General features: G+C 37.7%; 5 protein-coding genes across 9 annotated transcripts; 2 read left to right on the top strand and 3 right to left on the bottom strand.

Annotated features, from left to right (window-relative positions):
- Positions 1-469: 469 nt before the first annotated feature.
- admp (anti-dorsalizing morphogenic protein) lies at positions 470-2,970 on the top strand. Its single transcript, XM_068341047.1, has 5 exons — positions 470-767; positions 859-995; positions 1,111-1,233; positions 1,334-1,523; positions 2,490-2,970. Exons 1-5 carry the CDS (start codon positions 470-472, stop codon positions 2,912-2,914), a joined length of 1,173 nt encoding a protein of 390 aa, XP_068197148.1. The 3' UTR covers positions 2,915-2,970.
- A 266-nt stretch (positions 2,971-3,236) lies between these two features.
- On the bottom strand, positions 3,237-11,149 carry LOC137612009 (excitatory amino acid transporter 1-like). 2 transcript variants are annotated; one of them, XM_068340298.1, is made up of 11 exons: positions 11,010-11,149; positions 8,471-8,653; positions 6,606-6,743; positions 6,086-6,293; positions 5,963-6,005; positions 5,819-5,876; positions 5,378-5,552; positions 4,974-5,207; positions 4,462-4,656; positions 4,021-4,155; positions 3,237-3,842 (listed from the first exon to the last, which is right to left on the bottom strand). In XM_068340298.1, exons 2-11 carry the CDS (start codon positions 8,631-8,633, stop codon positions 3,653-3,655), a joined length of 1,539 nt encoding a protein of 512 aa, XP_068196399.1. In that variant the 5' UTR covers positions 8,634-8,653; positions 11,010-11,149; the 3' UTR covers positions 3,237-3,652. The 2 variants fall into 2 exon arrangements, with proteins under 2 accessions (XP_068196399.1, XP_068196398.1); XM_068340297.1 differs by lacking the exon at positions 11,010-11,149 and adding an exon at positions 9,064-9,184 and having other exon boundaries at positions 8,471-8,705.
- Positions 9,612-14,339, top strand: LOC137612010 (calcium and integrin-binding family member 3-like). The gene is made up of 6 exons (XM_068340299.1): positions 9,612-9,926; positions 10,669-10,703; positions 11,019-11,130; positions 12,340-12,487; positions 13,420-13,615; positions 13,832-14,339. The coding sequence occupies exons 1-6, from the start codon at positions 9,627-9,629 to the stop codon at positions 13,851-13,853; spliced, it is 813 nt and encodes a 270-aa protein (XP_068196400.1). The 5' UTR covers positions 9,612-9,626; the 3' UTR covers positions 13,854-14,339.
- A 132-nt stretch (positions 14,340-14,471) lies between these two features.
- On the bottom strand, positions 14,472-19,116 carry LOC137612011 (ras-related protein Rab-8A-like). Its single transcript, XM_068340300.1, has 8 exons — positions 18,960-19,116; positions 18,359-18,419; positions 17,787-17,847; positions 17,602-17,679; positions 17,403-17,492; positions 17,074-17,139; positions 16,944-16,994; positions 14,472-16,768 (listed from the first exon to the last, which is right to left on the bottom strand). The coding sequence occupies exons 1-8, from the start codon at positions 19,081-19,083 to the stop codon at positions 16,679-16,681; spliced, it is 621 nt and encodes a 206-aa protein (XP_068196401.1). The 5' UTR covers positions 19,084-19,116; the 3' UTR covers positions 14,472-16,678.
- A 484-nt stretch (positions 19,117-19,600) lies between these two features.
- On the bottom strand, positions 19,601-26,991 carry LOC137611941 (tropomyosin alpha-1 chain-like). Of its 4 annotated transcripts, none has more exons than XM_068340137.1 (9): positions 26,591-26,989; positions 25,107-25,232; positions 21,921-22,054; positions 21,252-21,369; positions 21,095-21,165; positions 20,918-20,993; positions 20,611-20,673; positions 20,467-20,536; positions 19,601-19,927 (listed from the first exon to the last, which is right to left on the bottom strand). In XM_068340137.1, the coding sequence occupies exons 1-9, from the start codon at positions 26,702-26,704 to the stop codon at positions 19,845-19,847; spliced, it is 855 nt and encodes a 284-aa protein (XP_068196238.1). In that variant the 5' UTR covers positions 26,705-26,989; the 3' UTR covers positions 19,601-19,844. The 4 variants fall into 4 exon arrangements, with proteins under 4 accessions (XP_068196238.1, XP_068196240.1, XP_068196239.1 ...); XM_068340138.1 differs by lacking the exon at positions 19,601-19,927 and adding an exon at positions 20,079-20,272 and having other exon boundaries at positions 26,591-26,991; XM_068340139.1 differs by lacking the exons at positions 25,107-25,232; positions 26,591-26,989 and adding an exon at positions 22,767-23,083.

The following is a 26,991-nucleotide window of genomic DNA, read 5'->3' as shown; positions in this document are numbered from 1 at the left end:
TAGGTTCATTTAAGCGCAGTCAGTCTCCCATGGTGAAAAGAACTTCCTTCAGAGACTGGACCCGACTTTCTGATGTTTATACTCACTATAATATGATGTATCAGACTAAAAATATATCCCACAACTATACATTCCCCCTTCAGTGAGTGAAACAACCTATCCGAGGGCTGGATAAAGTTTATTTGACAATCTGGTCCCAGACGAGCCAGACAAAAGGCTTGAATAAAATCTCCAATCGGATTCACACCTTGTTAGCACCACCATTAGTCTTCCTTTACATTTGCTGATTGGTGATTTACATTTGCGACCAAATAGCATCTTTACTGCTGTTTACCGAGACTTTGAAAGGCAGCAAACAGTGAAAGGGAGCGTTATATAAAAAGTCGAGCTTCCAGGACCTTGCAGTCACTCCCAACTCCAATTTGTAGGTCGATGCACAAGGAATCTACCCAATTTTTTTTGTTTAAAAATGTTGATGTTGATGGTGATCAGCTTTGCCACGTCGGTGCGCACGGTCGCTGCGCGTCCCTCCGTCAACAACATGGAGAATCATTTCACCGCCGGTAACGAGTCAGAGGAAGTGCGCTTGGCTGCTATCAAGAGACTCCTGGAGGTTTTTGGAATGGATGACCCCCCTGCTATCCACGAACACAAGCAGCCACCTCAGTACATGCTTGACTTGTACAACACTGTTGCTGATGTGAACGGAGTGACCAAAGATCCAAACCTCCTGGAGGGGAACACCGTGCGCAGCTTCTTTGACAAACGTAAGGGTGAAGTAGATCACTGCGGTTGCACACTTTTACGCAAGTGACGGAAGTTGTCTAGTTTATTCTAATGATGTGATTTACTTTGCAGTTCACAGTGAACAAGTGGAGTACAGGTTTAATTTGTCCACGGTTGCAAGAACTGAAAAGATTCTCACCGCAGAGCTCCATCTTTTCAAGCTGCGACCTCAGACAAAGCTGGCATTAAACCAACATCACTTCTGCCAGGTATGTACCATTAAATACAATCAACAGAATAACTGGATGAAGTACGATAAATCCACTCATGCTCATGTCTATCTTGTGTTTTCTTGTGTTTCTCTATGTTTTCTGTTCCATTCAGGTTAGTGTTCACCAGTTGCTTGACACCAGCAGAATCAATAACACTCAAGAAAAGAAATTGCTGTCTTCTCGCCTCGTCTCAGTCCACTCTACTGGTTGGGAAGTATTCACTATTACACAAGCAGTGAGTATTCACTTCCTTTTGAATCCTGTGTTAAGGGAATTTTCAACATAGCTGCTTCAATTCAGTGTTTTAATGAATTAATGTGAATTCTTTCACAAAGGTCCGCTCCTGGACGTCAGATGAAGGCAGTAATCTGGGCCTCTATGTGACTATTCGGACCCTGGGAGGAAGCCAGATGGATATGAATTTGATCCGCTTTGCTTCTGGACGCAACCACCACCAGAGCAAACAGCCCATGCTGGTGGTGTTCACTGACGACGGCCGTCGCTCCACTGCTCTTGAAAACACGGGTATGATTTGTGTCTTTAATGTCATTCACAGTTCAACTTTTGGATTTTGTGTTCTGCTTAGAAGGGGTGTATGTAAGATTACTGTATATGATCCAGGGGAACCTCACGGACCCTATCCTCCCATTCTCCCCTCATCACTATTAATTTTTTTGGACTATCAAACATATTATTTTATCACATATCATATTTCTAAAGGTAAATTTAAATTTTTGGACTTTGCTGCCAAAACAATTCTTTTAGGGGGGGCACAAGCTGGTGTCAACTGTAGGCCAATCCCAAACCCAGATAAATGCAGAGGATTGTGGCAGGAAGGGCATCAGGCATAGAACATTTCTAATGTGGCCCGGGTTAGCAGCGTTTGTCACTGGTGCTGTTAAGCTGCAAGGCATCCATAGAAAATCAACCACTGTGGGTCAAAGATGAAGGAGAGGAAAATGTAGAAAATCAGCTGACATGAAAAAGGATTACGCGCTATAGCGACTCCTTATGGGACAAGCCGAAAGGAAATGAAGATGTTATTAGAAAAATATCATATCTGGCTTTGTCATCTAGCCTAACCGTAATCCCAAATAGATCTCTGTGTCTAATAAATGCAACTGGATGTGTGGGAAAGTGTAAAAGAAGTTTCGCCTTTCATCCAAGAGACTTTTTCTGTTGATTCAGTTCGATGACGTTAGTCAACACAGACATCTACCATGACCTCGATGACTGATTAACGTCAGACATGTAATCTCGTTTTCCATCCTATAACAACTAAACCATCTGTTTTATTATCTTGAGAAAGTATTCATTTATTTCTCATCTGATCATTTTTTTTAGAAACATTTTCCAGAATAAGAGCAGACATGAACAGTATTTAATTATCTTAAAGGGCACTTTCACTTCAGTGAGATATATCCATATCTTCATTCACAACATATCTCAACGGACAGTTTTCTAACAAAATGCTTTGTTTTCCTTTACTAGGTGAAAGTGATTTCACAACCACTCCCAGCTTACCCTACGCTCCACTGTCAGGTTCTCCCTCTCGCAGTGTCCGCTCTGTAGACTACAGAGAGGAGGATGGAATGTCTTTGCCCTGTCAGCGTCTACCGCTTTATGTGGACTTTGAGGAGATCGGCTGGTCGGGCTGGATTGTGTCTCCTAGAGGCTACAACGCTTACCACTGCAAAGGCTCCTGCCCCTTCCCTTTGGGTCAGAACATGAAGCCGACCAACCACGCCACTGTCCAGTCTATCATCAATGCTTTAAAGCTAATCAAAGGTATCGAGACCCCTTGCTGCGTGCCTGAAAAGCTCTTCTCCATCAACTTGCTGTTCTTTGATGATGAGGAGAATGTGGTGCTGAAACAGTACAACGACATGGTGGCAGGTAGCTGTGGTTGCCACTGACAACAGCTTGTCACTGGTTTTGGGTTGTACAGATACTGAGGACAAAATACAATGTAAATAAGGTTTTTGGTTCAGCTGCCCTTTAAATCTCATTTGCAGCTAATGATTGATGTGTGAGTGCCATGTATGGCACGGTAAAATATGTAAATATTCATAAATTATAATATATGGCAGTGATAGAAGTGATATCCTGTGAAAGATGTAAATGTGTTATGTAAATATATTAGGTTTTTTTGTCAATTATTAGACAGAATAAATCCTTTAAACAAAAAATGTTCCTTGAATTTATTTGTGAGATGTTTAACAAAAAAAATGGAGATTTTCTAAGTTCAAATCAATACTCAATCACAAAAATCCATCGTTTAGTTATGCTTTATATATGCTGAGGCTTAAACTCTTACTTGTCAGGCACAAAGAGATGGGAATACACAGGCTCTTTTTCTTTCAAAGGGCTAGTTTCTGGGAAGTTATAACTATAAGAGTAATTCATTTTATTTGAAGGTTCTCATTCATCCAAGTCATAGTTATACAAAGTTGTTTAATTCTGCTCTGGGAACACCTTTGAATCCCCCAGGATGAAATGGAAGGTCTAGCATAGAAGGGGGGCGTCTGATTTAATTGCTTACCGCACTGCTTCCAAATCGACCTGACCGAAGATGAGTGGAAGATGATGGATGGATAGACAGTAATCATAATATCCTAATTTTCTTCCAACAGGTTTTCTTCATAAAAATCACTTCACTTCTTGAAATGGGCAAGCACAGAGCTCTGTAGTGTTGCCTGTCCATCAGATGGTGTCATACTAGCATATTCCATGAATTGTTCTTCATCAGAAATGGAGATCTGAAGCTCCTTTTCAGATAAGTGATGCACTATACCCACACCCACACAGTCAGCCAGTACGTTGGTGGTAGTTCTCAAACGGTCTCTATCAACAAACACAAAGATGTTCTGAGGTTAGAAGCTTTAAGGTGTGTCCCCTGTAAGTTGTAGACTCATGGCATTGACAGTACATTTTCAAACTATTCTACTGTTGCAATTACATGAACAAGACTGGGTACTGCTCAAATATCTGGCAAAACAAGAACACACAAAAAGACACTTACAGCATCCAGTCAACTGCGATAATAAATGTAATGCCATCAAGGGGTAGTCCCACAGATGTCAGCACAGCTGTCATAGACACCATACCACCTTGGGGGACACCAGTGGCTCCAATTGCTGCAACTGTGGCAGTAATGCTGGTAAAATAAAATTATGAACAACTGGCAATTTATTTTATGAAAAGGAAATGTCAAAACAACTCAATTCCGTCCCATGTAACAAATGTATTTAATGATTTGTGTATATATATATATATATATATATATATATATATATATATATATATATATGGATGGATAGATATAGATTGATATAATAAACAGATAGACAGAGAAACCTGAAAAGCTTAATAGTGTGTTTCAGTTTCATTCATTTAGTGTGTAAGTCTACAATTCGTGAGATTGAAACAACATACAGTATTTATTATGTGGATTTAAGTGTACCTGATGACGACAATTTGAGCCACATTAAGATCCATATGATGCATCTGGGCAATGAATATGGCAGCCACAGCCTCATAAAGGGCTGTTCCATCCAAAGTCAATATAGATGCTATAGGCAACATGAAACCCGTCACCCGTTTGTCAATGTTGAGATTGTTCTCCAGACAGCTCATGCTGATGGGCAGGGTGACAAGGCTGGGAAAAAATACATAAAAATCATTCATGTATATTACTTTTTTCAAATTCTACAAATACAGACCAATTTTCTCCCTTTGAAAAATGGTCATTATGTAGTTCACATAAGGACCTTTCTGTTTTTTTGCTCCCATTTGTTATTCTTACAACAATGTCAATGACCATTTTAATTGGCACTTTATGTATATAATGCTCCCTTTTTTTTCAGGAAAAAAGCAACTATCTCTGAAGGTAACGTGGTATTTAGGACAGTTTATTCCATAGGCTCCGATGAGTTTTAACGTAGCAGTAGCCTGACAACTGGAAGTCAAACTCACCTGGAAGAAGTACCAAAGGCAGTAGTGAGAGGCTCAAGAATGCCGGCCATAAACTTAAAGGGATTCTTACGTGTGGTGAGGATATATATGAGAGGCAGGGTGAGAAAGCTGTGAATTAACAGGCCAGTGATAACAGTTATGGAATATAGGGCAAGTTCGAGACCTATAACTCCAACATCTTTCAGCTTCAAAATCTGTCCTCCAACCAAGAAGAGTATTCCTACTGGGGAATACCTGTGGGATGAAAGTAAGATGGAATAAAGCTGATGTAGCAAATGTTTTCAGGAGCAAAAGCTGGAAGATCTCCAAAAAAACTGTAGATTTTCCTGAATTTCTGTGATTTATTGATGGCCAATATGTCAATCATTTTGCTGTTCTTCATATTTACAGCTTCTTGTTCTTACCAGATGACTATGCTGATCAGACGCATGCTGGCTTTATTCAGGCAGCCAAAGAAGTCTCTCAGAGGTTTTCCCTCACTCTCCATACTTCTCAAGGTGAGGCCAAAGGCTATACAGACGATTAATAATCCCAAAATATTGGGACTTTCTATGGTGCTACCCAAAGGCATTTTGTCATCTACAGGATTCCCAGTAGTAACATTAGACAGCAGTAGTAAAAACAACAACAACAACAACAACAACAACAACCACAAACACAACAATAATAAAAACATTGTTATAATAATAATAATAATTATTATTATTATTATAATATAATAATAATAATAATAATAATAATAATAATAATAATAATAATAATAATAATAATAATTATTATTATTATTATTATTATTATTATACAATTTCAAAAAAACCCACAATTTTCTATTTTAATGAATTCACCTGTTTTGGTCAGGTTGATGGCATCAGCACTTGTGTTTTTCGAGTAAACAGTTTTATACTAAATAAAAGGAGTACAGAAAAACCACAATTGTTGCAAGTAATTTAAGAGCCAAAGAAAGAAACAATGACTGTAACACATCTTACCTCTTGAAAAAACATGGTCACCATATTTGCAGGAAACATGTTTCTGCAAATCAAAAGCATTTTATTATTACTTAAAGTTGAATACAGTCACCTGAGACTAGATTGTTCATTTTTGATGGCCACCTGATCAAATCCAGGAAGACATCTCCAGGCTGCACAGCTTGCGCTTCATCTACAGAGACTGTGGTGGTTTTGGTTGGCACATTCCCTGGCTTGATAAGGACAACTAGAATAATGCCAGTGAACACTGACATGAAGGAAGTCACCCCATAATAGAAGAAAGCTCTGATTCCGATTTTCCCATAAGACTTCCTTTCCACCGATGACATGGCTGAAATTTTGCAGCATAGAAAGGCTATTTTATACAGAATCATTAGATCTTGGGCTGTAGTGAAGAGTTTTTTTTGGTTCTGATTGTATACTATTGAGGATATTTGTAATTTTCTCCCTCGAAAAATGTACTGGTCAAAAGATCACACTGTTAATTCACAGATCAGACATTGTGTTGCCAAAGTACATTTGGATGATTTTTTTTAATAATGTATAAGGTGATAAATCTTTTTAAACACCTAAAACCATAATGGTGATATCTACTCTGGGGCATGTGTGCAGAGGAAATGTCATATAATATAATTGATCTAACCTGTAATCAAGCTGGAGGTAATGAGAGGAATCACCAGAAACTTCAACATTTGCATCAACAGCTCTCCAGGAAACATGAAGTATTTTATTTGTCTGGCCGTCATGTTAATGGATCGAAGTGAAAGTCCCAATCCAACGCCTGTCAAAAAGACAAATTCTGGTTTTTAGTGTTCTGAGCCCAGTAATCCCATAAAACTCAGGAGTAATGAATTTATGAGCTCCTCTGACGATAATTGTCTACATAATAGAGACATAATTCTTTACCTCCTGACTTTGAACTCTGTCAGTCAATCTTCAAAAACAGGAGGTTTAGATGCAGCTGCAAGACTTGATTTATATCTGGGATGTTTCTCTCCCTCTGACCTTCAACATATAATTTCTGCTATTTTGTTCATCTAAACTAACAACCTGTCTCCTGGACTGCGGCCTATCTAAGCTACTTAAAAATGTTTACTCACTGTTTATGATATTACATAATTATACATCAGACATGTCTTGATTATACAAAAAAATGACACGACATTGTAAGATCAATATAATTATTCTTACAGTCACGGAGGAATTTTGGACAGTTAAGCTTCGTAGCCGCATCCAGCTTACACAAACATATTTGCGCACCCACAAAAAACGCTATAGTCACGTCATAACACATTATTACCATATAAAGACATATACATAGACATTGATCCACAATAGGATGCTCCCTTCCTGTTGGGTTGGGATTAAGATTCTATAAAACTATAGCACGTCTTTTGTTCTGGGTTCTTCACAGGATTACTCTTAAAGCCCCTGTCAGAATAAACCAGCGCTGAAATCATTTGTGTGAATATCACATACTAACAATCAATTACTGTAAGTGTTCTCAGTGATATTTCTCTCAGTGTGATAATTCTTCATATTCATTACACTGTCTTCAGCACAAAAGTTTGAGAAAATCAGAACATAACATTGAATTATCTGTACCCAGTACAAGCTTTTCATTTGGGGGCGCATCTAGAAGTTGTTGCCCGTTGCTCTACCTCCCCATCATTTGCATGCCTACAGGCCCGGGTGTGAGTACAGGCTCGTAGCACACACACAGAGACACACACACACACTCACACACACACACACACGCACGCACGCACGCACTCACGCACGCACGCACGCACGCACGCACGCACACACACACACACACACACACACACACACACACATATACTGTATGTACACACACACTAGCGGGAACCCGTGGAAATTCCACAATAAAACAATAATATCAGACTTCATACCAAACATATGAAAACAAATGAAAGCTTTTCCATATGCACCGACTAGAAGTTGTATGTATCAGTCCTTTATTCTCTCCTATGAACTAGTTTCTAGCGAAATTCTTTATTTATTAATCCCCACAGGGAAAATGAAAACACTTCCCATAATATCAGTATATCATCTTCCTTTCCTTTCATGTCTCATGCTAAATATACTAACTCAATGTCTTCCCCTGAGTGTCTTTGATTTCTCATCCAATGGGTAACCAAGGAGTTTAATTAGATGTAAAGCTGTTGACAGCATCTGACATCATTGTCCTCATCGTTATTATTATCATTTTACAATCGTTATCATCATGAAGATTATTAATACTGTCAAAGTAATTTATCAATACTACCACTAAGGTCAGAAAAAAATTCCATCAATCCGTTGATCCATTTTTTGTAGACAATTGTAATCATCTTGTCTACAGCTGCTTATCTGTCTTTCAGCTCACAGGTCTGCTGGAGCCTGTCTCAGCTGTCTATGGTTGAAATGTGTGGTGCAGTATGGATAAGACAATAGCTATTCACGGGGCATAAGTAAGTTCAGGTTAGCAAAATTTTATAGACTTACCTATAACAATAGCTGTTATAGTGAGAAGAACAAAAGCATTTCTCTTGAGCAAACCTTTAATATTACATTTGCTCTTAGGTGAAGAATCCAGGGATGCTTGGCTGCTTTCAACATCAGTACTGTTCACTGTGTTCAGCTCAGAGTTGAGAATCGCCTCTTTCATACTGCTGCACAGAAAATAATCTCCAGAAGAAAAATGGGAAAAGAAAAGGCCGGTGTTGTCTCTTTATGATAGCTATCCAACATAGAACACAAAGAAGGAAAGAGAAAAAAAAATCAATATATTTTTTGATAAATAACCATACAATGTGGTTATTCAAAACAAATAATAAATTATTGGAATAGGACAAAGTCTCAAGAGTAAAAAAATCAATATATTTTTTGATAAATAACCATACAATGTGGTTATTCAAAACAAATAATAAGTTATTGGAATAGGACAAAGTCTCAAGAGTAAAAAAATCAATATATTTTTTGATAAGTAACCATACAATGTGGTTATTCAAAACAAATAATAAGTTATTGGAATAGGACAAAGTCTCATGAAACCGATTTCACCAAGAAAACAACAGCATTGAAGAAATAAGTCAAACCTTTAAAGACTGTAAAATTCCAGGTATTTTCCGTCTCGCCACTTGGAGTTATTCAAGTTAATATCCTTCTTTTATCCAGAGCTTGGTTTTCTTTCAAATCAAATGAAAACAACAGATGAATAGTATCTGTAAGGAACACAGCTTTGGAATAACGTGTGACTTCTTTTTGTGGTTTTGCTAGTGCAAGTCATGCTGTTACACAGCTGATGAATATTATTGCTCCTGGTGAGGAACAAACCAGCTGAACTGCTTTGGAGAAGGTGCTTTGGAGAAGGTTTGCAATGTTTGCTCCAGCACTCAGGTACACATCACACATAGTTTGTTTATTGAGGTGAAAGTCAAAGAATTGCAGTCATGACAACACTGGTGTGACAAACACCTGATCTAAAATACAGTATACAGTATGTGGTAATATTCCATAGTGACCTCAGCAGAACAAAACTTGTCTTGCATTAAAAGGTTTATCTATCTACCATAAAAGCCTGTCTCTACAGAGTGTAACCTGAGCAATGACTGAGGCGTTGGCCATAGAGTGGCACTCAAGGGGGTTGATACCACTTGGCATGATGCTGGATGACAGCCCTTATTCATTGTCAGAGGGGCTGCTATTCACAATGGACAAAACGATGAAATGCTGCCATTATAATGGGAACCAAAGGACCTGTGGCAGCCCGACACCTGATCTACTCTTTGGCTCTGGCTTGTTTTTGTCCCAGTTTTTTTCATATCTGACATTTCCATACACCATTATAAAAAAGGACTTGACATTGGAGCAGCCATGGACTGGGAACTTGCTGTTTGTACACTCAGACATGGGGAATAAACAGACCATCTTCACTACACAGCAGCTGGATGCTTATCAGGTTGGTGTCAGTCCTGCTACTTTCAGGATGAGACTTACTCTAATGGTCATTTATCAGTTAATAAACAATAAACTATCAGCATTCACACCTGAGATGAACCCAATTCATCTTGGTCAAAATATTTTGTTATTCAGTCACAAAAACAAGCTCCAAAGTCATGTGTTGAAACGTTTAAGGTAATGTTTAACTAAGTCAAGCTTTCCTACAGGTATGTTCTTATTTAAATTATAGTTTGTCTAATTAAAAGCATTAACATTTTACTGGATTTCGTTATCGATACTCAATTGCAGAGGAAATGTCAGATTTTACTATATAAATATACACAGACACTGCGTGTGTGTGTGTGAGTATGTATGTATGTATGTATGTATATATATATATATATATATATATATATATATATATATATATATATACTGTGTGTGTGTGTGTGTGTGTGTGTGTGTGTGTGTGTGTGTGTGTGTGTGTGTGTGTGTGAGTATACAGTATATACATACTGTACATACATACATCTCCTAACATACAATACTTTCAAAGACATTCTGTACGATAGACTCAGTTCGGATGTATTTGTATTTTTACTTGTTAAAATAACGTGATTTACTTTTAGTAGAATATTTTCTTAGCGTAGTATGCCATTCTATTACACACATCATTTAACATATAAAATAATGGTATAACAACAGCCGCATCTTGATGTCCTTTGCAATGACTTCACTTTCTTTGGTTATTGTATTTACAGGACTGCACATATTTTACAAGGAAAGAAATTCTCAGGTGAGCAAATTTGAAGGAGATAAGGCTTTTTAATGTGTCTGAGTTAATGCTGGTGGAACAACGCTGAAATCTTTATACTGTTCTGCACAATACCACACTGTAACGTTAAACCACAGCATCAGGAGACCTGTCTTACTGTGGGGCAGGCTACCATTGGTATTTAAAATATAGTTTTCACTGTAATGTAATTAATTTTCCAGCGTTTTTATATTGACTGAAAAATTGACAGATAAATACAGATAATTGTAGCTCAACAATAGCATGAAGAGAACAGAACTTAAAAATGGACAGTCATTTTTTTCAAACCTTCTCCAGGCTCTTCGACCGGTATCGGGATTTGGCACCGCAGCTCGTTCCCCTTGACTACACCAACCACCCAGACGTGAAGTTACCATATGAGCTCATTGGAAGTATGCCGGAGCTGAAGGTAGACCCACGGGTCCACACGCATCCCATAGACCTGTTCTCTTCCTGTGTACCCAATCCATAATTAATGGCCAACTAATCGACAGAATTCTTCAAAAGATTGTATGTTACCTGACTCCTTTAAAGTTGAAGAGTGCTAGTGAAGCTCTCCAGGGCACACTTGTGCAATCAATAATATGCTGGTGAACACATGGACAGCAAGATAAACAACCACGAGAAGACTAGTAGACACTGACATTCTAAGGACAACAGTGTAAATGCTGCGAAATATACAGAGTCCTTTGAGGTCACCGAGATCCGATCCTCTGTATTTTAATGAAATGTGTAAATATTAAAAGTCATAAAATAATAGCCTTAAAATAACACAACTGTTATGCTGTACACACAGGTTAATTTACAATTAACTCCAACCTGACGTAAGTGAGATAAATAATTTGTCCTCATGTCAATTCTGCATCCACGTGGTTCTCTGCCAACAAACCAAACCGGATAGCTGACTCTTAAAACAAAAAATAAAACAGTATTTCTAAAGCTCTGTCTATGGCTATGGAGACAATTATGGCGCACAGGACTGCCTTGTTACCCAACAAACACTTGTTAATAATTCTGTACAGCATATGTGTCAAACTCAAGGCCCCGGGAACGAATGTGGTCTGCCACATCATTTTATGTAGCCCGCAAGAGTTGAAAAGGTCAGAGTGTCTAAAAATAAATAGGTCAAGTGTGCTTTGAGAAAAACTACATTTCCCACAATGCAATAATTAATCCCATTTCAACACTGACAAAAAAAATTTGAACAAAGTTAATTGTGTTTGGTTTTATTTTTCTTTCTTTATCTTTATTTTCTTTATTCTCTTGGATAGTTTGATCCTTGTTTGATGGATTTATGTGGACTTCATAACCTGACAAATTAAAAGGATTTATGTTTTAACAGAGAAACAAACATATTTTCATCGGGGAAACTGTGATGTTTGCAACTTGAATAAGTCCTAAATTCAGAGTTATTTGACAGGAAGGAGTAGTTAAATTTATTTTACATTACATTGAGTTACCTTTAGTTACATTTATAACTTATATCTGGCCCTTTGAGGACAGCCATTATGCCAATGAGGCCCTCAGTGAAAATGTGTTTGACACCCCTGCTGTACAGTTAGCGCAGTGAGTGGCTTCCAGAATCCTTTTTAGTGCTAAAAATCCATGTCTCTTCTAGGATAACCCATTCCGTCAGAGGATTGCTGAGGTTTTCTCCGAAGATGGAGAGGGAAACATGACATTGGATGACTTCTTGGACATGTTTTCAGTCTTAAGTGAGATGGCACCACGTGATCTGAAGGCCTACTATGCTTTCAAAATTTATGGTAAATTTTTCAAGTAAAGTACAATATGTTTGTAAAGTAATTTAGAAAAAAAAAGAAATGAGCAATAAAAAGCGATACACAGGAAAGCTGCTGTATAAGAAGAGCTACTACAATAATCCCAGATATATCATAACACAGAAATTTCTATTCCATTCAAGTAATAAGCATCGGAAAATTGTAATAGAATTTTCAGTAATTGAAAGAGTTCAAAATCACTAAAAAATTATTTGTGTGTGTGTGTGTGTGTCTATATATATATATACTCAGGGGCCCAGAGTAGAAGATCAGGATTAATGTTAAACAAACATTATTTTAACAAAAATAAATTTGATCAAAAGTGAAAGGAAACTCAGCTAAAGTTTTGCTTGATAATATTTAATATACAGTAGAAAAACTATTTTTAATTTTTGTATAAGCACATGAAAAGAAAGCATGGTGAAGCCTGTAGGAGCTGTAAGCACGCCAGATGGTGCATAGGATTCTATAAATATTTAACCAGTCCATTAAAGAGGTAAAGAGCTTGCCAAAGCCCAGTTTGGCCCCTAATTAACAAACACTGACAGATGAAAACTTCATATACACGCCATGGTCATGGGTCAAGGAAACTTCATTCATAATTCAGCCGACTAGAGAGGAAAAACCACAGCTACGTTTTAATGTTCAAAACTGATGAGAACCCACCAGGGGTCAGATACACGACTCTCTCAGAAAATCAAGATATAAAATTTGATAAAAATTAAATTAATGCGTTAAGAAATATATCAGTTTAAAAAAATGTTTAAATTATAGATGTACACATGTACAGAAAAACAATAAAAAACTTTCTTAAATATTTATTATTTATACCATATTCTAAATAAATGATCCATTTATAGGACTGACATGTGAATATTATTGCCTTAAATTTCTCTCTCTCTACTCTTTTATGCAAGATTTCAACAATGATGACTTCATTTGCAAGTCAGACCTTGAGAAGACGCTGAACAAACTGACCCGTAATGAGCTGACGGAGGATGAGGTCAGGATGGTGTGTGAGAAGGTGGTGGATGAGGCCGACCTTGACAATGACGGCCGTCTGTCACTTGAAGACTTCCAGCACATGATTGTTAGAGCTCCAGAATTCCTCAGGTAGGCGCATGGTAGCTACTTACTTTCATATATAATGAAGGATAAATGCATGTACAAGCAACATATAAAGACACATATATTTAATTTTCATTATGTACCCTTATAGATATGGAAGCCTGTTGCCTTTCATTTTCCAGCCTTATATTGTATTGTTTGCATATTATTTTATTTATAAGAAATAAATCATACCAAATTGTAAATAATATTTGTTCACAGCACTTTCCACATAAGGATATAGGGAACTGAAGCATTAATGCTTTTTTTAACCTGAGTATCAATGTGGAAGGACTTAACACAGCAAAGCATCTGGAAAGCGGGGTAATCCTGACATCTCAACTAAAAACCAAATAAGTATGTGAGTTCTTTTGCTTTGTGATTTATTTTGTCAAATAAACAGTTGTAATCCAAACCACTGTTAAGTTCATCAAACATAATCAATCTTTGACATGTAGCATCCAGACTAAATACTATGTTGAGTTATAGATTGTCTTGCATCTTTCATGGCAACATAACTGTTAACAGGTTGTATTTGGTTGACATACTGAGGTCAAATTTGATTGTTCTTCTGCTACTGCATATGCAGAAGTGACTCCATAGTGTATACGTACTGCCAATCTATCATCACGAGGCATCGACTATCCATCACAAGGCTCGCTGGCTATGACCATCAACAGTAGATTTGTTTATATGAAAGGGATTCAGTTACACCAGAGTGAGAGAAACTCTTGCAGGAATATTCCAGTGGGTCACAGGAAGCCAACAAATGTTCATTTGCCATGGAGGAAGGCCAGCCTTATTGTTAGAGGACAGGATCCACCAGTTTTCTCTGCTGGCCACAATGAAGACAATGACTGTGCAGTTTCAAAAACTTATTTTATTAAATGATAAGTAAATACCTACAAATTGTAGATGCATTTCCATGTAGGTTTAGAAAGTACAGTACAACTTAAATACATCTCTTTTGTCAACATGATATTTACAATTTTTTTTTTGAAAATGTATTACTCTCCCTGTGTACTTCACAATGGATGGATGCAAACATGGCTGTAATAAGGGATGTACTGTACACTGTAATATGTGATGGAATCCTAAGAAAATGAATTGAAATACAAAATAAAGAGTAGAATCTGAGCTGAAAATGGTACAGTTATAGTTCCTGTTTTGTTTAAGACTTAAAGATACAGCATTATTGAGGAAAGACAAGTGTTACCGCCATATTTCACCATCCACATCAATATGTTTGAAAATTACTCTACACACATGCACAGGTCCAATATTCACAATGCATAGCTTTCCTAAGACAGAACGGAGTATTAGTGGTTAAGACAAATGGCCACAGTAGTCATAAGGTCCCAACTTATTTGATATACCGTATATATATTTTTTAAAAAGTGCAGGTAAGCAAAAGAATATCTCCCTTGATATTGTGCATATAGGAATTTCATTTTCAAACTAGTAAAAAATATAGGAAGGAAACATGAATAATTTAATTAGGACAGTGAACATCTGCGACTGCAACTCCTTGTAAAATACTGATTTTAAGTGGTAGCTTATATTGCATACTGTATGTGATGCCACCATGTGGCCAGACTTAAGGGGCCACAATCAAACAAGTACCAGAAAATGTGTGGCGCCAAGCTTTCTGTTCAGGTCAAGGCAGCACTTCTGTGACAAGAAAACATCACTTCTAGAATTTATCAGAGCAGCAACAGAGCAGAGGATTTTAAATTATTTTACCTTTTTTTTTTTAGGCATGTTTAGACATTTCATTTCAATGAACTGATAGTACACTGGTTGGATGCATTAAAAAAATCTTTACATTAACTATTTTTGGTAAAATTTGGGAATATGGCCCTTATCTTACCAAGACTCAATAGTGCCAAAACGGTTTCAAATAGTTAATTGCATTGAAAAACTATCACTTGGCACAAACTACATACAAAACATGATTTCCTGTTAAAGTGCAAAGGGAGCTCCTTGAATAGCAGAAGAGACTAACAGTGCCAAATTTTACAAGTGATTTCAAATGTTGATCAAATAACCTTGATTTAGTGTTTAGTCTTAAACATAACACTGTGTCAGAGCAGCGGAAAACCTTAAAATTAGAATGGAAGGCAATACTCTTTACAGCTGAAACAGAGGAATTGTATATTTTATAGCCAGCTAATCAATTTAGTATATTTGTACAGACAGAAGGCAAAATTTTACTTTCTCATTTCCACACCTAAATGTACACAGTTCGTTTCTACACTACTTCGTTGTTGGTCACTACGTAATAGATGTGGGTCAGCTCAGTAGTGTTCTTTTAATGAATATGCAGCAAAGCATTTCTTTTTAGAAATATCGATTGTAGTTCTATACTTAAACTGCCTATCAGCACCTGAAAGCTAACACAAAGAGGAAAAAGAGAGTAAGGCAGTGTGCAATGATCTGGGCAGGATGACACATTAGTTTTTAGTGAAATCAAATGATTGTCATGGTCCACATGCAAACTCAAGTGCAGAACACAATTGGAAAACTTATTTCAAATGCATCAGTCATTCCTTACCATCTTATGCTATTCTGATATTGTTAATGAACTGTTGGAAACATTAAAGCATGTGCAACTCTATTCCACAGTTCAAGCCACTCAGTCTTAGGTTGTCATTTAGAAATCAAACGGGGGAAAAAAAAAAAAAGAAGGTTTAAATATTTCTGAAATTGTATTTACAGTCCCAAAACCATGACATGTTTCAAATGATTCCTATAATCCTTTTTGCTGCCAGCTGTGATAAATATAAGTGTGTAGTATAAAGTGACTAACACTGGAACTCAGAGCCTGTCTTTGTGTGAGAAAACTCTAGATAATGTGCCTGCATGACCCATAACAACAGAGCTCCATAAAATGGAAAGATCTACTATTGGAAGCATTTGGGAGAGGAAGAGACAAAAGGAAGCCCTCTACTGGAATGTGATGTTTTCTGTGGACTGGGCATGGATGGATAGAAAAAAGGAAGGGGAAGGAAGTGCTATGGGTGAGCACAGTCAATTAATGTCCAGCAGCCAATATCAAAACATCGGTCCTCAGAGTAGGCTGCAGCGAAAGAAGCTGGTCTTTTTCTGAGGCTCTGAGATCTTTACTCCTTGACTGCTCCCCTGTGTTGTGTTTCCGTCCTGTAAAAGTGATACAAAATCAGGTCATTGCTCTGTTACAGTTCAGCAGACGCTCTCGTGTTTCAGCATCCCCAGAAAGCCGAAAGTACACATGCCAAGTGCTGCTGGTGAGGGGTTTTAAGTTTCTTATTGCAAAGCAAAATACTGAGTTGTATTATCAAAAAGATCTTCATACCAATTTTGTGTCCATTTTTGTTTTGATGTCTCTGGCCAGTGTCAAAAATGCCTGTGGAGCAGAATAAATTCCTGTCATATTGATGACACTTGACCTGGTAATATGTTGTTAAGGCGAAGTGGCTACATACGTTTTCCACATTGATGTTGGCCTTTGCACTCGTTTCCATGAACTTGATTCCATACTCTAATGCAAGCTGAAAGAGAAATAATTAAAATCTTACAACACATGGCCAAATCTGTTAATGAAGGAGGTTTCAGCAAGAAATCCTCCATCTAGCATAGCAAATAAATAACAGTTTACGCTGCTCCATCCCGCAATTCTGCTCCCCTATGTAAAAGTTCCAATCACTACTAATTTGGTCAACATCATTCAATTAGTTGTATAATTGGCCTTGATTATAAATAAGATTTTTTTTTTAACAGAAAATCATATATACAGTACTACCAAACTACTCACCTTTTCCCCCCTGTCTTTGGAAACCTGTCTCTTGTCATTAATGTCACACTTGTTGCCAAGGACCATCTTTTCAACATCAGCTGATGCATGCTGGGCGAAGAGAAGAAAATAAAATATGAAAGCAATTCACAACGTGTCTTTTTTGATATTTTATGAAGAAACAAGCACTTATAGCAAGGGTTATTAAGGCAGCAATTACCTCCTCTATGTTTCTAATCCAGTTCTTGATATTATCAAAGGATTTCTCGTTTGTGATGTCATAGACAAGCATGATGCCCTGAAAAGGAGAATAAATCGCATGTCATGACTGTAGCTTAGGAGATGTGGCTTCCCAAAAAAGTTGATTTTGGTGGTGTTTGTCTGTCAAGATATGAAGACACCAACCATTGCTCCTCTGTAATAGGCTGTTGTTATTGTTCGGAAACGTTCCTGGCCCGCTGTATCCCTAACAAACACCAACACAAAGAGTGACATCATAATGTGTCCTGTAATCACTAAAGTCAGGAATAAATGTACAGTCAACGATGACTTTCAGGTGGAAAGATCAATTCGTGTCTCAACACAGTTAAAGAGACATGAGATATTAATAATGCCACACAGGTGAAATTTGCTCATTCCAGCAGCAGCAAGACAAACGGAGAAACAAGGCGTTAGTAACAGGCAGAGTGTAAAGAATTGGATCTAAAAAAAAAAAAAAAGAGAATAAATGCAAATGTAAATAATAAATTAACTTTCAAGTATGGACAGTGTTGTTGAGTAGGACAGTAATAGTGGAGATGAGTACATGTGACAGTGTTCCTTCTCTAAATATAGCTGTTCTGTTATAAGCATCATCAGCAATTTAACAGGAGTGGGTCTTGTGCTTTTCTGTCAGGTTTAATTTATTAGCAACATAGTTAATGAACATTACAGTCACGCCGTGCATTAATGGAATAATTGAATGAACATAGCCTCACCATATCTGTAACTTGATCTTCTTGCCGTCCAGCTCTATAGTCCTAATCTTGAAATCAATGCCTGGATGGATAAAAGAAGTCGCCCATTATAATCGCACAGCAAGCTTACTTAAACACGTCTCTCAAGCATTGGCTGACATTGATGTGACCCCAGAAAAGACAGATGGACTGGGAATAAGACGCGTCTCGGCTTCTTGATACAGCCTTAACATGGAAACACTGAAACGCCATTGTTGTTGTAATTGATAAACGAGTTAGCTACGATGTGCTACACATTGAGATTGCCGGTATTTGTCCCGGATGTATGAGTATGGGACTGATAGCTAACGTTACAACTACTTGCTACAAAGCTAACGTCTAACAATTCTGTTAAAACATTAGCCTTATGCGAAGCACACTGACATTTTTCTAAATTAACCTCCCCTTTTAAGGTATTATTTATATTTACAACATGTAGAACTATAGCGATCACTGGCAAGGAGACACTAATTCTGTCTACATAGCGTAGCCAGCAATCCAGCAAATAGCCTTAGCCCTAAAGGAGAAACCATTGGCATATTGTAAACAGACAGAGACGCAGTTTATTTCACTCGAACCATACCTATTGTTGATATAAACGTAGAATTGAAGGCGTCCTCCGAAAACCTGAACAGGACACAGGTCTTCCCGACACCAGAGTCACCGATTAATAGTAATTTAAACAAATAGTCGTACGTCTTCGCCATACTTGATAATACAGTATTACGGAAATCCCGCCCGGCGAAGCAATGATAGGCGGACAGAAATGGCGCCCTCTGTTGGCTCGGAATTCAACTGCTGTTTTTATGGGACGGCCTGCGAGGTTTGACGTCAAGCGACTTCGACGGAGTCACATTACTGCCATCTACTGGATACACTAAGCCCTACTTTGAAATGGACAGCACACTATATTGTGTAACATTATATCATATATTTTGACTTGTAATTTATTCATTTATTCAGCCATCTTCTTAAATGCTATTTCTGCTTTTGCGGGTCACAGGGTTGCTGGAATATATCCCAGTAGACTTACGGGCAAAAGGCGGGGTACACACCGGGTATGATGCCTGCACACAGCAGTCCACTTTAAATCATTAAAATGAACTATTAATAATTAAGATGTTAATTTTGTGATTAAATTTTCACTGAGAAGATTCATCGTTTCATGTTCTTGTAACTTTTGTGGAAACCTATATGCAGAGTTAAAAAGGACAGTAAACATAACACATTTGACTCACTTTACTATAACCATCAGCTTAATCATCAGTTTATTAGTGCTTGGTGTTCAGTTTGCAATAAGATGGAAGCTGAATACCGAATGGACCCAAAACCAGTTTTAAAAAAGACAAGAAAAATAATAACCATAAATATTTGAAATGGATACATTTTTTTGAACAAGGAATAAAAGGTATGAAATACATCTTACAAAACAAAAGCTGTTGTTTTATTATTGGATGTTCTTGTTGTTTTACAAGCTGCCTAGCTCCTGCAGTGTTTGGTCAAGGACTTGGTGCATTCCTAGGTTTTCTTCTTTCGCAGCTGATAGAAGCTCTGCAATAAAAAGCAGCATCAAATTTAAAATACAAACCAAAACTTGTGATGGGTAGGATAATAAATTTGACTCATTTCAAACAAACAATGCAATCCCCTCCACCACCACCACCCCCCCATGCAGAAATATGAAAATTGAAAAGACAGCAAACAAGATTTTGTTTTTTATTGAAATTCAGATGAATGCAAAGGAGGAAAAGAGAGACAATGTGGTTCCAATCAGACGAGGAAAGGAGAAAGTGAAGTGAGCTCAATGCAAGACTTAAAGGGTGCTCATGTCATTAAGAGCATGGTCCAGCTCCTCGCTGGTAGCCTTGAATTTCAGCTTCTGAGCGTACAGTTCATCTGCAGGTCAATGGCAGAGAGAGAGAGAGAGAGAGTATGTGGAGGAAAATGAACATGGGAGGAAATCAGAAGGAAGAAAAGACAAAACAGATGAAACATTAGGATAGGGAAGGATAAAGATGTGAACAAAGATTGAGTGACGAAGCAGTTTAGTTCACAGCTGAACTGAGAAGAAGAATAGAAATTAAGTGTACCTTCTAACTCATCTATGGATTTTTCCAGTTTAGTCACAGTCCTTTCTGCAAATTCTGCACGAGTTTCCGCCTTAAAAAGAGATGTTTGACATTTTTAATATCCAGATAAGGCCTCCTTAGAGAGTTAAGCGGTCATGAATTTACCTCCTTAAGTCTGTCATTCAGGACTTTAATGTCCTCTTCATATTTGTCCTCCTTCTCAGAGTACTGTACAAATAGAGCAAAGAGAATTATGTTTTCACACATAATACATATATTTATTATTCATATTCCTGTTGAATATCTCAAATGATGGACATGTTATACACATATCTCTTTAAAAGGAATTTAAATCAGAGTTTTACAGTGGAGAAGGTCCTTCTGAATAGAATAGAAACACATGTACAGGTGGGTTAAATAAGAAGCACTTCATCGACTCATTCATTCTCAAGGACAGATCAACAATACTTACTTTATCAGACTGGGCCTCTAATGACTTGAGGTTGTTGGTGACATTCTTCAGCTCTTCTTCTAGGTCACCACACTTACTGTGTGAATAAAGAAATACAGTTAAATGTAATGAATGTGTATAAACGTAACCCAGTGATGGCTTCAAGCACACTTATTACTTTGATGTGTTCATGCTTACAGCTCTGAAATTTCTGCTCTCTCCTCTGCTCTTTCCAGCTCACCCTCAAGGATCACCAGTTTACGAGCAACCTGACATTAAAAAAAACATTCATCTAAAATCAGGGTAAAAAAATTATATTATTATATTAGAATTATGTCTATTAATAGGCTCACACCTCATCGTATTTACGGTCAGCATCCTCAGCAATGTGTTTGGCTTCTTTTAGTTGCAACTCCTGGATCTCCATCTTCTCCTCATCCTTCATGGCTCTGTTCTCAATCACCTTCATGCCTCTGAGGATCACAAACACAAGCATCGGTTCAACCAGGCCATAAATATAAGTTATGTCTTCTTTACAAAGTGCATAATAATACCAAACATTTAGAATAACGAAATGTTTGGTGTTTCTTCCAGAAGAAGCCTGTGCTTATTTTGTACCTCAGTGTAATTCATTCCTAATTGCAGAATTAGATTTTTCTAATAATACAACAGACCTTTTCTTGCTAACAACTAATTCCACCTAATTAAACACCCAATTTCCCGACTTAAATTATTTTAACTGAGCTTAACTTTATTTCAAAAACATTCAAAAACATTTATTTCAAAACATTGTCAATTTTGGAATCTCTGAATTCAAATTTAAATGAAAGTTGTTAAAAATAGTTCCATGTAACTTCATGATACTCAACATGACAACCAAAATGTCAATAACTGGAGAAACTTGATAAAAGATGTAGAGTTGGGTTTTGCACTGATAATAAATCTCCATAATGACCCATAAACCCATCTTTTTTCTATAACTTGAAGTTTACACGTTGTGGCTGAGCTCTGTGCCATCTCTCACCTTTCACTCTCATCTGCAGCCTTTTCAGCTTCCTCTAGTTTCTGCAGAGCGATGGTCAGTCTCTCCTGAGCACGGTCCAACTCCTCCTCCACCAGCTGGATCCTGCGGTTCAGAGATGCCACCTCACCCTCTGCCTGCGACAGGAGAGGAAGAAAGGGGGGAGGTCAGGGGTCACGGGCCAGCCAGGAAATGTGCTGCTACCATAGGAGGAAGGAGGAACATGTCGAGGCTGACTGAAGCTGAGCAGTTACACTGGTTACACTGGTTACACTGTTCTGATTTTAAAAGATTATGGCTAATCGTAAAGTTAAGTGTAATAGCCCTGTAATACATAAGACATACACACAAACTTCTACTCCACCTGTTTCCTGTTAGACTGACAAATAACCAGTCTGCTCTGATTCAACCAGTCTGGTCCTAATTTCAGATGCCTTCAGATGTCTTAATTGTGAACAGAGACAATAACTACTGTATACTAGACAAGAGTAGGAAAACATTTGCCAACTGTCTTCAACAACATATGGGGAAAATGTCAGACTTAAAAAAAAAAAAAACCAAACCTAAAAAGCAAACAAACAAAAAACACAAAGAAGGTCGTATGTACTCGTGGGCGTGGGTCTGAAAAGATGCCCAATTGTCTCTTCACCAACTATATTGGCACATTATACATGTTATGAATGGAAAGTAGGCAAACGAGATACACACTCATGAATAGATGTATTTTAAATAGTTATTTTCCAAGTTAAAACACTGCCTGAGTAAATACTTTACAATCCTCAGTAAAGATGATTTAGAGATACGGGGATGTTAAAAGTAAAAAGTAGAACAATGGTTCCGTTATCTCACTTTACAGCGCAGGGTTACTTCATCATCCAACTCTTTCTGAACTGCGACTCCTCGATCTTCCGCCTCATCGAGCTGCTGCTGCAGGGTTTGGATTTTCTTCTTCACCAGCATCGCCATTATTTCGATTACTTATACTTTTTTTTTTCTTTTTTTTTTCAGAAGCGACAAAAGCAAACAATAAAACAAATGAAGAAGAAAAAAACCAAAAAAACCCCCAGTGCCTTTATGTGTTCTCGCTTTGCGTAAAAGTTGCAAGATTACGAGGAAGCCTTTTTGTTTTTTGGGTTTTCTTTTTTTTTTTTTTCTCCCTAGGCAGGATGTCTGGGTCGCGCAGCGCTGGGATGAGGGAAACAGGGGGCAGGGAGTTTTCAGGAAATTTATGGCGAGATCGTCCAATCCTGTGAAGAAACCTAATGTCTGATTACATCACTCCTCCTTTCCCCCCCCCTGGATTCTCAACTGTGGACTTATATGGCAAATGCAAGGTGTTGCTTAGGTTGCATTTTTCTTCTCTGATAAGACAGAGGAAGCGCGCAGCAGCTGCGTCGTGACTCAGAAACAAAACATTCGATGTATGAATGAGAGAGAAAGACAGGAAATGTATGGGAAATGGAGTTTCTAAAGCGATGAGGATTCTGGACTCCAAAAATAAAATAAAATTAATAAAAATCAAAAGATTTACCTCCATTGCATTACATTCAATATCTGTTGTTACCACTGTTAAGAGTACAAATACATCCATATTCGTGACGTCTTCGGTCATGCTTGACCGAAATAATGACCTCATCCAATGAGAGTTGAAGGAGAAGATATCTTGGAAAATTAAAAACAGATGTTGATCTTTTCTAAAGGGGTGGATATATTATATATTGAGACAGACTCTGCATCTCCTTTTTGTGCTGCAGCATAAGGCATTTTTGTCGAGAAATGTAATAGCATGAAATAACAATAGATATATCCAATCCAACAGTTGATACAAGTTCAGTCACATAGATTTCATGTATCTGTAAAAGTGTTATTTCTAGAAAAAAATAATTTGGATTGTTGATTTATTGCTAGCTACTGAACTATACTTATATGTTAATTTGTTTAACATGTCTTAAAATCTATCAAATGATTAATAACTCAAGAAAATAATCAGATTATTGATAAGTAGAGTGGCAACTAAAATTCCTGGATCCACTCCTTTATCAAGACCCCTCAGTGCTACATGCCCAACACAACTCCATTAGGAAATGCTTGTCTAATCCTGCTAACAGACAGACAAACCTACAAACACAAGGAAGTGAAGAAATAACCTTTGCAAAATTAACCTAAGATCTTCTTTTCTGTCAGAATGGGATTCAAATTGTTAAAAGAAGAGTTCAATGAGCTGGGTATGAATCATTTTCCAGGATGTTCATGCATTCTGAATCAAGTGAGCTCCTGTTTGGCTGATGAATCAGAAAAAAATCCATTCATTGAATGGAATGGAATTGTACTGATTTGAAATGAATCTTATCCAAGTAACTGAGACATTGGTCAAAGGAAAAGGAAATAAATTGAATACATTATATAGCAAGGTGAATGTACTGTAGTGTAATATTTCCACTCAAAGAGGCCAGGACATTGATTTCATTAGAACTGCAGCATGCACTCCTTTGTTTGCTTAAGCTGCATTCCTGGGATTCCTGGTCAGCTACAAGGGGGGCTAGCTGGGCTTTGTCTGTGCTCTGTTCCAGACCCAGTTCTCAACACTATATGGGATAGTGACATATTAGTCACTCTATGGTTCATGCCGTTCCAAGGTACTGAGGAGAGCAATGAAAGAGTTCAGTTAAAAACTTATCAACTGTGCAGTATCAGTCTGAGTTGCATTCGCAAACGGGACACAGATGAATTCTTATTGTGAAACATGAAGTTCCCCTCTACCACCTTCTTTTAAATTTGTTTAGTTGAAACAAAAAAACTGTAATAATTGTAACATCAGTTTATACAAATAAAACTCGACAAATAACTAAAAATATGTTTTAAACACATATTGCATTATTGACTTACTTTGATTTTATCTAACTACTGCCATGCTTTATTGCTCCAGAAGTGACTAAACATAACAGCTATTTCTGTCAAAACCAACAGAAACAATAGTGTTGTAAGTGCTAACTTGCTACCTTGTAAATGCTATCTTTTGTTAAAAGTTTGCAAAACCAAAATACTTCTCTGCTGCTGGCTTTTCTCCAGAAAAAGTGTGATGTGTAGCTCAGTCCATCAGTACCTCACAAGACTGATATTCGTGATATTTTGGGGGTTTTCTGTAATGCAGATGATGCATTTCATAAGGCATTTCCGTGTTAAACTCACATCACCAGCCTTCTTCTCCGACAGTTCCAGTTTCTCCTGAGCATCCTTCAGGGCCTCTGAATACTTGTCCAGTTCATCCTCTGTTCCTTTTAGTTTCTTCTGCAGAGCAAGCAGTTCATCCTCCAGCTGAAGGAAGCCAAACATGGCAGAAGAGTCAGGGAGGACAGAAACACAAAGTCTAATGTCAGAACTGTAACACGGGGACAATGTTAACATGCATCTGTTTAGCAGGTATAATGTTTAGGTTGTTCACCACCAGTTTGGTTCAGTGTTTTTCATGCCAACAGTCGCTAGATGGTGCCTAAGATGAAGTAGAAACTGATGGGGATGCTAGATCTACAACTACACAGTTATAAAACAAAGTACTGGACAATAAAACATTTAAAGTTACATTAGATGAAAAAGTAGGTTTCATAAAATATGTAAAGCAATGTTTGCTACTGAATGTCGGCACAAAGCATCGAGTTGTTGACAAATGTAACTTAAAATTATAAATATCAGCCTTATGTTTGCTCTATAGGAAACACTGAGAAACCGCCAATGTATTAAAGGCCCATAAGTACCAACACCAATATGCTTGCATGGCTGAAAAATCAAACCCTAATATACTTGATACTTGACAGGTTTCTATTTATGTTCTGTTAAGACTTGTTAAATAGAAAGTATTTCAATTTAAAAAAGTATATCTGGGGATCGTCACATGTAACATTGTTGATATTTTAGATTATTTTCTAATTTGACCATATGCTTTCTGAATATTTTTGGATTCCATCCAGCACACACTGCTTCAGCAAAAACAGCCCATCTGAGTGTTACTTGTATCACCTCATCACGTAAAATGGCTCTGCATGATCTTCTAGGGTTTCAAGCTGACAGCACCTTAACGGAGGACGTGTTGGGATAATGTGTGTGGTGCCAGGGACAACTCTCACTCCCTGTTCTCTCTGAGGGTATGATTACAGCATTTACTGACAGACAGGGGATTATTTTCACTTCTTAAACTGCAGCTTGTGCCTGCTTTGACATCCCACTACTGTTTAACATTCCTTTTGTGACATCTTGAAGATCAGATGACCTCCCACTGTGCCATGATTTCATCTGTCTTGATGCTTTAAATTTTCTGCTAAGCCTCCAAACCGTTTCATTGCTTGTAACAAGTGGTATAATTATGCATCATGAAGATAGCATTTGAAATATCAGGGTTTCGCACAGCATGTGCAGATATTTCTGAGGCTTCTTTTTATGATGAGGCACAGACAGTGAATTGGATGAGGATTGTGGGTAATGCAACACTTTTCGTTAAGAGTCAGCTGCTGCAGATGGGTGTGTTGTAGTCGCTGCCGGGAACGTCTGTTAGCTTCTGATAATCATTCTGTTGATAAAATGTCCAGCAATCATCTGTTAACCATTAGACGTAATCCTCTATTTTCTCCTATGCCTAAACACATGGCTTATAACTCTGTCAACACATGGCATTCTCTCACCTGCTTGCATTTATCCTCAGATGACTTCTTATCAGTCTCAGCCTGCTCTGCCCTGTCAAGGGCATTCTCCTTGTCCAGCTTCAACATCTGCATCTTCTTTTTGATGGCCTCCATCGTAACTGTTGGTACTCAGTGAGTCAAAGGCTTGAGTGAAAAAGAAAAAAGGTTTTATTACTTTGGATGAAAAAATTATGTACAGAAGAAAAGACTTTGCGAGAGTCCTCTGAAGGTAGGAGTGGAGCAGATCCAGCAAACGCAAACAGGAGGATAGAGAAGGAGTTCAGACAGAACGAAAGGTGGGCAGAAGAGCAGGATGCAAACTGAGTCAGTAGACCTCAGTGATTTAAATTAGACTGCAGGTTTGGAGGCAGCTCCAGCCTCTAGTGACTGCCCTTTCCCAG

The sequence above is a fragment of the Antennarius striatus genome, chromosome 18 (assembly GCF_040054535.1).
Source record: "Antennarius striatus isolate MH-2024 chromosome 18, ASM4005453v1, whole genome shotgun sequence".
In the NCBI taxonomy this organism is placed as follows: Eukaryota; Metazoa; Chordata; class Actinopteri; order Lophiiformes; family Antennariidae; genus Antennarius; species Antennarius striatus.
The sequence above is the reverse complement of the archived record's forward strand: the minus strand, read 5'-3'. Positions and strand labels throughout refer to the sequence as shown.

Bases quoted from the DNA above. Each gene is read 5' to 3' on its own strand.
- LOC137611941 (XM_068340138.1), bottom strand. From the start codon at position 26,704: ATGGAGGCCATCAAAAAGAAGATGCAGATGTTGAAGCTGGACAAGGAG. The intron at 25,233-26,590 runs GTGAGAGAATGC...GGCTTCCTTCAG, and splicing joins CTGAGGATAAATGCAAGCAG to CTGGAGGATGAACTGCTTGC. The intron at 20,994-21,094 runs GTAAGCATGAAC...TTATTCACACAG, and splicing joins AGAGCAGAAATTTCAGAGCT to TAAGTGTGGTGACCTAGAAG.
- LOC137612009 (XM_068340298.1), bottom strand. From the start codon at position 8,633: ATGAAAGAGGCGATTCTCAACTCTGAGCTGAACACAGTGAACAGTACT. The intron at 4,156-4,461 runs GTACACTTAAAT...TTATTTTACCAG, and splicing joins GCTCAAATTGTCGTCATCAG to CATTACTGCCACAGTTGCAG. The intron at 3,843-4,020 runs GTAAGTGTCTTT...GTTTGTTGATAG, and splicing joins ATCGCAGTTGACTGGATGCT to AGACCGTTTGAGAACTACCA.
- LOC137612010 (XM_068340299.1), top strand. From the start codon at position 9,627: ATGATGCTGGATGACAGCCCTTATTCATTGTCAGAGGGGCTGCTATTC. The intron at 10,704-11,018 runs GTGAGCAAATTT...AACCTTCTCCAG, and splicing joins ACAAGGAAAGAAATTCTCAG to GCTCTTCGACCGGTATCGGG. The intron at 11,131-12,339 runs GTAGACCCACGG...TGTCTCTTCTAG, and splicing joins GAAGTATGCCGGAGCTGAAG to GATAACCCATTCCGTCAGAG.
- LOC137612011 (XM_068340300.1), bottom strand. From the start codon at position 19,083: ATGGCGAAGACGTACGACTATTTGTTTAAATTACTATTAATCGGTGAC. The intron at 17,493-17,601 runs GTAATTGCTGCC...CTCTTCGCCCAG, and splicing joins GGATTAGAAACATAGAGGAG to CATGCATCAGCTGATGTTGA. The intron at 17,140-17,402 runs GTGAGTAGTTTG...TTTCTCTTTCAG, and splicing joins CCAAAGACAGGGGGGAAAAG to CTTGCATTAGAGTATGGAAT.
- admp (XM_068341047.1), top strand. From the start codon at position 470: ATGTTGATGTTGATGGTGATCAGCTTTGCCACGTCGGTGCGCACGGTC. The intron at 996-1,110 runs GTATGTACCATT...TGTTCCATTCAG, and splicing joins ACCAACATCACTTCTGCCAG to GTTAGTGTTCACCAGTTGCT. The intron at 1,524-2,489 runs GTATGATTTGTG...TTCCTTTACTAG, and splicing joins CACTGCTCTTGAAAACACGG to GTGAAAGTGATTTCACAACC.